At 42.3% G+C, this 10,280-nt stretch overlaps 1 protein-coding gene across 1 annotated transcript; it reads right to left on the bottom strand. All coding sequences in view use genetic code 11, as the record gives it.

Moving 5' to 3' along the window:
- Positions 1-482: 482 nt before the first annotated feature.
- EGR_06902 (Headcase protein) lies at positions 483-9,317 on the bottom strand (the record flags this gene model as incomplete). Its single annotated transcript, XM_024496151.1, has 6 exons — positions 483-766; positions 2,493-2,859; positions 4,308-4,532; positions 4,607-4,791; positions 8,792-9,069; positions 9,139-9,317. The coding sequence occupies 6 exons, from the start codon at positions 9,315-9,317 to the stop codon at positions 483-485; spliced, it is 1,518 nt and encodes a 505-aa protein (XP_024349463.1).
- Between the last annotated feature and the right edge of the window lie 963 nt (positions 9,318-10,280).

Raw genomic sequence — 10,280 nt, 5'->3', positions numbered from 1 at the left:
TAATAATCCAATGACAAATAAGGATTCTCCTACTACCTCAACATTGACAGTTGATGATGCATGACCAAGGGGTGAGTGGTCGAATTACGATTTCTGTGGGAACCAGAGATAGAAACAAGTTAGAAAGGGAGTAAAATTGCACTTAGCTTCCGCATATGCTATAACAACTGGGACACCTATGCTACTGGGTGTTCAGTTCGTCCCTACGTCTATTAGAAAGCCTTTTATTGCACTCCCGTGGCAGGCAATGGCTTTAGAGGTCACTCAGATTCTGTATGATTTTAGCTTAATATTTTTATAAGATAGAAAGTGACGGTTTAGATAAGTACACAAGCAGACATATACATTCATGTCAGTGGTCCATAATTCTCCCCTAAATACACGCAGCCATGCACAAGTGTCCTAGAGTCAAACAAGGAGGGAGAGAGGAGAAAAGAATACAACAGACAGAAAAAAGACTGCTCTTGGGGATCGAAACTACTCTAAGAGGGCGCACGGACGTCATACATCTCGTCAAAGGGTTTAATAAAGTGGTAGTCGACAGCTCGGCAATGCTGACAGCAGAGGAGCTGACTATATTGGCTGAAGTAGGGTAAAGGTTGAAGAGGATTCGTTTCCTCTTCAGCCCCTTCCTCTCCATCTTTTTCACACTCCTGTCGTGTTAGAGGTTGGAGTCCGCAGGATTTACAGCGTAGATGCTCCTCACAACAGGGCGAACAGGCGAAAAGGTCGTAAGTGTATAATCCACCAATCAGGAGGGTGGAGCCTGTTGAACCAACAGAAATGGACGCATTGTTTTTAAGTAGCTTGTGAAGTAGTTTGACTACCAGATAGGAATCTGGATTATGTGTAGGGAAGAATTAGGGAAGAATTTCGAAAAAGAAGCTTATAATTGTGCAACTAACCTTTTTTCAAGGAATTAAGTGGTATCTATTCCCGAAATTGATCAAAATCGCAGAATATATAACCTATTCCACTGTCAAAAGGTGGTTTAATTATAATGTTCGATTGGTGATAGTGAGGGGCTTTGGAACTATAGCCAATAGGAGATCGACTTCTGGGGACAGTTGTGAGGGCTGTAAAAGGAGTCACATCGACGACCCAAACTGCCAGAAATAGCTACCATGCAATCTAATAAATAAATAAGAATGAGAAGCCTATGAATTTTGTTTACTACCTCGGAAGTGAATGGATGACGGTGAGCACGCGTGGCCATATTTGGGGTAGAAGGATAGCAGAACACCAAAAATGCCCTCCTTTACATAGCTACAAACCAGCTTAAAGTGATCTTACACCTAACAAACTGCCTTCATTTATAAATGAGGCATTCAAAGTTTACCAGCTACTTCGAAAGCGACTTTAACTAGTTGGTTGCCAGCGCCTTTGAGAACAGTTGACTATCGTGCTTCATCCAACTGTCTTGCTGTCCGAATATGGAGCCAAATATCATTAAACCGCCATCAAAGGTTAAAAATGCACTATTATTATCAGACAAAGGATATGTCATGGCTATCTTATTGCTTTGAGCTCATCTACCAGACAGGCGACAAGATTTGCGCAGGGATTTATAACAATCAGAACAAAGCCCATTTCACACATTTGTGAAGTCAAGATGAGGTGAGAAAATCAGGGCGTTACAGGTTTCCACAAAGAGAACATTTGAGTAACCTGGACCTCAACAAATCTCGGTGATTGATCAATCAAATGGAACAGAATTACAAATCTATTAAATTTGTTCTTGAAATCGCTAGTAAACGAGAGTGACCTTGAGCGCAGACATTTACACTGATAAAAGAACAAAGTATGTAGTCCATGACATTCCGGTTGCGAGTGGCACATTCAGCCAATCATATTAGTTGTTCAATAGGATAAAGTAGAAGGAGGAATGCATTTCACTTGTTCATCATTCCGAAGTTAATTAATGGTGACCTTCTGACCCAGGTGATCACGTTTATCAAATTGAAAAGAAGTTAACATGAAGGTCTAATGGCCAATATCAATTCGATACCGATCTAACATGACCCTAAACCATGTAAAGTAGAACACGAGGGAGAAATCGGAGGCGCCCACTCGTTTCAATCACCGACCAAGGATAACTTTAAGCCAAGCCAGTCACGTTCCTTGGCCATCAATATAGAAAGTGGGAAATCTATTCAGCTAGATTGTTGTAGCCCTAAGTTAAAGGAACATTGAACACAACCAATCATACGAAAAATCCACTAATATGGGTAAAAAGTCATAAATGCTCCCATTCCATAGTCCTAAATCTGGTTGATAATTGTCTTTAAACCAATCCCTCAGGTACATTTATAGATAAGCAAGGTAAGTGTGGAGGATTAAGCCAGTTAGGCTGCCTTAACATTATCGAAAATGACCTTGAAAATGTCTGTGAGCATCCATTTGACATCTAGACAAGTAAAAAACCCGAATTTGTAACTTTTGATTCGTCTAGAAAAACTCATGTGATCCTGATTCCAGTTAATCAAACTAACCGCTCCAAGGGGTGCGGCAGAATTTGCAGACAATTTGCGGGAAGTCTTCACAACCACCGCCGCCACCAGCAGTGTCGTTGGCATCACCACCTCCTTCGAAATCGATGCTCCGCATACAGGCCATACAGACGGCATGGAGGAAGCGCTTTTGACTGATTGATGCCCGATGACGCTGCTGTCCTGGTTGATTGCAATGACTATGATGATGCAGTTGTTGCTGTTGCTGCTGGCGCGGTCCTGTGCACCCAGGGGGTGGGGCAAGGTCACTCTGCATCAGATGACCTGCGGAAGGGGTGGTGGTGGTCCCACAGCCACCACTACCAACGCCGGCAATAGCGGAGGGGGGCAGAGGAACATTCCAGGAAACCTGTGATCGGAAAGTGTAGGCAACATTGTTAAGTTGAAAGGCCTTTATGGTCGTTGGAAAGTAGCGGCATTGTTCAAATGATAAAATGGGAAAAAGCAGTTCAAGTAGGTTATTAAGGTCAATTCTCACAAGTTTTCGTTTTCGGTCGTCTTAATCGAAAAGTTGCTGGAATGGCAAGGTGAGCATCAATATGGGACGACTTTAGCCTTAAGAGTTAAGCCTTTCAGCATTTTCTCCATAATAAAATGCCGCACGTCTTGTGCGAGAGACGTCTTATGAGTCTCTCGATTAGAGAATACCAAAAGTGGTCCGAGCAAAATGAAGACAAATCTTTCCACCTCTAAATCGTCAATTTTCAAATTGCAAAGCGTCGGTAATAAACCAATTTGGATTTTGCATGACGGTCCACAGGATCACTGGTTACAACTTACCGAGAATACAATGGAAGTGGGTCCAACCGGGAAAATTATTTCTTCGAACTTATTAACTACCGTTCCTTGGTGATGCAAAAGTTTTGTGGAAAATTCCTCCTTTTATTATACTACTTCTCGATCCAAGGAATACCTCCTGGGGAACTTGATCAAAGTGGTTGAATGAAAGGGCAGTCGGGATGGGACCCCACGGGACTAAGTAAATTGCGAAAAGTGAGCCTTTTAAAACTTTTGAAGTCAAAGGCACTAACTTCTCGCCCGATGTGAGACCTTTGATCGGAAAATATTAGATAATCCTTCCGTCTGCAAAGCTGCAACGATTTTTCAAAGTAGTAACGTCGTGAAGTGATTTTGCTCCGTGAAAACTGTCCCTAATCTTCGATTCATGAACTCTTTGGGATGGTAAAACCCTAGTATATACCTTTGTAGGAAAAAGAAATGTATTTCATTTGATTAGCGCTTCAAAAGACCTCGGATCAGAAGATATCTGGATTGGTCAAGTGGCTTGAAGGCTGCTTATCATCTTTGTGGTTACAGAATGTAAACAAGTACAAAAACGATATTGACTAGGAGTAAGATAGACGATTTTGAAAACCTCGGATGAAAAACTACCAAAAACCTAGGCGAATAGGCTGTAGGAAGAGTCCTAGCGAGTTTCATTATACAATCTGAACTACCTTTAATAGAAAAGAAGTTAACCACGAAATTCTGATTGATTAGATTACTTGAACACACTAGCACGACAAAATCAGACTACCTTATCTACACGTATTATGATCAACTAACCATAGATACGAAAGTAGTGGGAGGCATTTGATTTGATACTAAATCACTTGGTTTTAGTAGAATCCTCCACACCTATAAACGATAGACAAGATCCTTGATAAAAAAACCGCTGAATTGCTCCAGAGAAGTGAGATATTAAGCTCTTGTATGCGTTCGACTGCACATTTGATCGGGAAGTACAAATATTTACCAAGAAATGTCTAAAACGTGTCATCACTACTGTTACCTTACCTGAAGACCCCCGCGGTGGCAGAGAGGAGAGAGGAAAAGGGCACCGTCAAGAAGTGGGAAGTGGTCGTAGATAGTGAGAGGACGACAACAGGCCAGACAGCGCACCTCCGCAGCTCCGTGACCTGTCAGTTGGCACAGCACGAACGCTCGTGTGTCCTCATTGCCCGTACAGCTGTCATCCTCAAGTTGGATGAAGTAACCATTCCGTTTCCATGCTTGCAGCCTCTAGATGGAGCAAGACGGGAGACAATTCATTGCATTTTCGAAAGCAACTATCCGTCCAAGGTGCAAAAATCAACCTGAAACACAGAGAAATCTTTCCGTTGACGGAAGATATTTCCCTTGACATTAAATTGACGAGTTCCACTAGAGAGCATTGGGACGGAAAAGGACATGCTGCGTTGAACCTGTTGGTCACCCTGAAGGCCTGTGGAAACCGTTCCAGCTGCCATAGATCCGGAGCGCTGGCGGGCGTCAATGAAACCTGTGGATGGTATATGGCGAAGAAAGGAAATGGTTAATGCGTAGATGGACATGTGCAGTACCTACTAAACCGCAAACCCCTTCATCAAATAAAGTGGCGTTTCACTCCTTTTTCGACATTATTTTCTTGTTTTGTACTCATCACATTTTGGAGAGGTTTTTTGTAACGAAAAAAAGATTTGCCAGTGCGTCCCTTAGTTTGGATGACTTTGTAAGACAACCTCTTCTCTTCCCGTTGTTTAAATTATTACGAATTACCTTTTGACTCACGAATGAATGGAAAATCTCCTCACCATGGATTGGATGGAGGTGATTGCTTTACACGAGATTCAAATCTCAGACCGAACCCAGCCATTATTGTCTGTATTTTTTAAATCCTTTTTTGATGCCTTTCCACCAAAAGTGAATATCACTGGAGATAAAAAGTGTCGTCTGATTTTTAAGTGCCTAAAAAATTTATGGTTGCTGATCAAGAATCAGTAAGAATAAGAATAGAAGCCTGATTACCGTTCGAAAAAGGTTCAGCATACATTAGGAAAAATCCCTCTGCAGACAAAAGGATAAACTTCTGGAAAAAAATAATCGGATTTTCTTCCTGGTCACAAACATAGTTGCTACCTCTCCCTCGAAATAGGAGGAGGTGTTACCCTAATTCTGGCCTATCAGTGCTGCATAGAAGAATTTTCTTTCAATTTTATAAAATACACGAAGGACTCGCAAAATCACTGCAACCAAATGACTATTTCTGACTCAGTGAAATAAGGAACCATGATAATCCCTCAGTTCGTATTCAAATTTTCTTCAAAATCGCTCTCGCAGCACCTTTAGAGACCGTTACCTTAGATACGGTATAATTTAAACGAAGTTTAATAGAAACTTGTGAATTATAAAATATATCAGTAATATGATTGCTTTAATGTAAAATTCGCCCTTCTCTTGTCATTATTGTAAATTTGTTTACTACTTTTAGGAAGGAGATGAATTTCGCTTGCTAAAAAAGCCTATCCAGCAAATCAACCAGCCCATCCCCTTTCCTCTTCCTGCCCCTTTAATTAAGAAGATACGCTCTGGTTAGCCGTTGGATGACTGTTGATACCACACACACGCATCAACTGGGAAGGTCGTGTCAGGGGCGACAGTAAACTGGAAGGGCGATCAGTTTGTTTGACCCCACTTATTTAATATACGGTGTATAAGCGACCCATCATTTTGGGTTGATCACCAACCGGGTAACTAAATTTTGAGGAGAAATGGCCTTCGCAATTCATTCCAGTGTCATTTGTTACCCCCGAATGCTCCAGTCACCATCCATCTTACACCTCTGAAGCATGGTCCACTTCAAGACCATACTCGTGTTAGGTTCTACTTCTTATACTTTACAGGAAAACAACACCTCATACTGTAAAATTTAGAAAAGCTCTAAAATCTTTACGCCATGCTATGGGAGGGAGAGACAGGGCCTCACCCCACTTTCCATATTCTCTTGACAATTCTCTTGCATATGACTTACTTTTTCTTGGAAGTATAAGACAATGACGTGCACACTAAAGTAGACGGGCGGGAAATAGGAGATAAGAGTGGAGGTGACTGGTGATGTGAGCGGGGGAAGGAGAGGGCTAGGCCATTGTCTACGAGGAACTTTTGTCTACTTGGCAGAGATGATACATTGTTGTGGTAATTATTTCAACAAATACTTCATACTTTAAGAGGGTTTCGGAAGTTTTCCAAATCGCATAAACTTACTTCGATGCTTTATTGACTAGCACTGGTAGGAACGGATAAAATGTCAAATTACTTCCCAGATATGAAGTGCATTGAAGAGGAGGATGGAAAACCATTCAAAGAGCTTTTAGTTTTTGTCAGCGGAATTTTGTATGGATAAGAGGTAGCAATTATGGTGAAATGGTGTTTTGTTTAGCCATGCTTTTAACTACGCGAAAAATTAAATCGCTTCGGGTTGTACTCTTGCCCCGTGGTATAGTCTTTGGGGAGTGATAATGGCCTTCCTGTTCTTCCGTACGTTAATTTGTACGCTTACCACGACTTCAGGGATAACTTGGTATGTTACGTAATTCATGACGAGCAGAAATTTTTACTTAAAGTCCAAGTAGGGAAAAGAGACAAAGAAGGGTGATGTAAAAACCTGTTGCTTGGCATCACTCTCTATACCTGCCCTATCTCATTCAAGAAAGGGACAAAGGGCTACCAAGTGCTTGAAAATTAAGGTCCCATGACACTTGTCATGTGATCACAACACTGCTTTTTTAGCACATGGAGGTGAAATCCAAGGTTTGGAAAAAACTTGTCTGGTAGATTAATTAACTCATCCATCGTCCGTCATCCTGCTTTTCCCGCTTAACAACCACATTCATACTTGCGTAAAACCTTCCACTTTGTTGTGAAGAGAAGTTACTTAAAATGATAAATTATGCTATAGGGGCATTTCACCTTCTGAGGCTCAAGCACCTCCCTGGTGGCACGACGTCCCATTCATGGCTACGGCCCTCTACTCCTTTTTACCCTCACTTAAAATAGTCTTCAGAACTGGCTTGCAACTAACATTTAATAATTTACTTCTGGTATCTGTTAACCATGCAATTGGACGCTCTTTATCTTCACCTCTTCATAAAAATAACGACATTCTCAAGGTTAAAATTTGCCCGGGAGTAAGGTTTTCGTCTATGCAAAAAAGGCCCACCTTGTGGAGTCCATAAATATAATCACTTACATCTAGAGTTATGTGATGTCAAGGGTGAGGAAACATGTAAATGCAAAACAGCCGCGGAGAGAGGTGGGGATGGTACTTAAAGAAGGGAAAAATTGCATGATTTTCGCGGCAGCACAAATTGTTTTATCAAAGTGATGAAGCAGGGTATCGCGATTACGTAGAATGCGCCTCCTGGGGTTGCATCCTTAACCGCAGAAAACAGTCCTATTTTAGGGTTTTAGAAAATTTGGGCCCTAAGGTAATGTTGCACACATTGAACAATACTGACATGGAGACAATCGCTGCATGTACCAATAATCGCATAAAGTTCATTGTCAATCAAAGTGAAAAACTGAGTGCCCTTGTGGTAGTCACAATCTGCAGCACCAGCGTGTTCACGCTATCCCCATCAAGGATCTCGTTACTTCTGAAGCCTTTCTCCCGATTTTGGGGGATTAGGAACCTAATAGCACTCGTGCTCAGACAACAGTACTAAAATAGGCTTCCAGAGGTAGTCCAAACGCTGCATAGAGTTTTCTTCCATCTTTTCACAAATTTCATTAGTTTTTGTTCATGCCTGCTGATAACATAAATTATGGCGTTTTTATTGCCTTGGAAAGCAAAAAGATGAAAGACTGGAACAACTGTTGCTAACGAGACGAAAATGATCTGACTTGCTAGTGACATTTCATTAAATGCATGACTGTTAATTTTGCCTCCGTGAAAGGAGCAACAACAAAGGGACCTTCCTTTGGACCGCCGAACCTTCACCCAGGTGGACTCATCAGGCGTAGCAGCTGGCGGTATCCATCGACGGGTCAGGATGTTCCGTTTATGTCATTTCTGTCAGTAGACAATCGGCCCTTTTTTCCATTTGGAATTGGTTTCGTTACCGACGCTGTAGGGCAATGAAGCTTCGCGAACCCACACATCTGCTTTTCATCATCAGGCATGACAATACGCTACCTTTTCGAGTTGACCGATGCAAAAGAGAGGGGCAAAAAACTCCACACACTCCGAGGTATTTTATGGAAACGGCCCAAATATTACGCCCGGACTCTTGTTCCAGTCAGCCCATTCTCCCGTATTCTATTGAAAAGTTTGACTTTTGAAATAGTTTTCGTTCCACTACTATCACGCACAAAAATTTGCCCCTTTTTTCGAAACTATTCGCCAAAAGTAGCTTTACCTGCTACCACAAATGGCCAAATACACAAAAAAAAATTGAGCAAGCTTTTGTGTGCTAAGTTCAAAAAAGAGGGATGAGGGGAAAAAAGTGGCTTGAAGAACTTACGTCTATTTCTCTTTTGGCCACCACTGCCTTCCGCCTTCTTATTGCGCTTCAGTGGTTCCACAGCACCAGTAGAAGGTACACTTGTGTTCAAGGGGTTCAGCCATGTTGCCTCTGCGGTCTCCAGAGATTCCATACTTGCGAGGGAGAAGCTGGGAAAGCGTGTCGAGGCAGCGGCGCTCGAGGGATCACTTGCGAATCCACTGCTCAAACTGGAGTCCGTGATTCCAGTGAGACTCGTCTGTCGATGTGTTTTGGAAGTTGAACTCAGACCAGGGTTCCTAAACGTAAGTTGTGGTTAAAAAAGTAGATGGGTTCACTAGTGCAGTAAATGCAGCTTCCAAACTCACATAAGTTGAAGGTTGTTGGGCTGGAAAGAGGACATTAGAGGGGTTTGAAGAAGACTCAGATCGGCATTCTCCCAACCGTCAGCCAAGGGGAATTCAGAGGGGTCGATGAGTGACTTGAAGGGCACGGCACTGTCCGAGTAACGCGTTTTCTGCAGGCGTCCACTTTTACCGTTTTCCATTGGTAATGTCAAGATGACTGTAGCGTAGTTAGTGAGATGGGCAGCGTCGGTTGCACTTAATAGTAAAATGATTAATCGTTTAAGACTCAAATGGAAATTTCCTTTACAACTCATCCTGCACCATGAAACACAAATTCACAAGAGCATTTCTGTCAGAAACTTTTAAAAATGAAATCCCTCTGCACACCCTTCAGTTAATTTGACCTGCTTTGGTTGCATAGTTCCAGGCTTCGTAATTGCAAAGGATCACGTGTCGCCAAAACACGTGACACGAAATGGGGAAGCTGTCGGGGCAAAGGATTTGGGTTGCCAAGTCATTGGCTGTGGTAGAATAGGAGATGATTCCACTGGCCAATCGGAGAAGGCCAAATTTGGGCGAAATCGCGGACCTGGGCAAAATAGCTTTTTCATCTGATTCAACTACGCCTTACTTGGGGATTAAAACTGTATGTGTGATCGGCGTGGAGGCCGATTTCATAACACTTTGACCCATGACATGCCCAATAGTGACCCGCGCATCTCCAAAATGTGTTTGCCGATTCTCACATTGTAATAGCAAAAGATTCCGAGTACTTTCCTTCTCGTAGGTTCGGGATACATAAGCATTGTTAGAACGGTGAACCGTGTGTAGAATCAATGAAGGCGTCTGACGATTTATGAATGCAGGGCGGCGGGGGGTTCACCAGTCAGTCATGCCACCTCATCAATCCAGCATAATGCCCAGGGAGGTAAACATAGTCGAGTCAACAACAGAAAGGACGTTTGATCAAGTAGTGTAACGGCTGGCGATTGATCCGTCACGAGGAGATTGGGGATTAATTTTGAAAAGTGTGATAACAAGGACGCTGTTATTAGTCAAAAACACCCTTTTAGAAATAATTTGGCCAAAGAAGCATAAACTAATCCAAAGGTGTGTTGTGTGCATGGGAAAGGCATTATTTTAGACCGTGAATAAGAAAAAGG

The sequence above is a fragment of the Echinococcus granulosus genome (assembly GCF_000524195.1).
Source record: "Echinococcus granulosus chromosome Unknown EG_S00065, whole genome shotgun sequence".
In the NCBI taxonomy this organism is placed as follows: domain Eukaryota; kingdom Metazoa; phylum Platyhelminthes; class Cestoda; order Cyclophyllidea; family Taeniidae; genus Echinococcus; species Echinococcus granulosus.
Note: the sequence above shows the minus strand (reverse complement) of the source record. Positions and strands in the feature narration are given on the sequence as shown.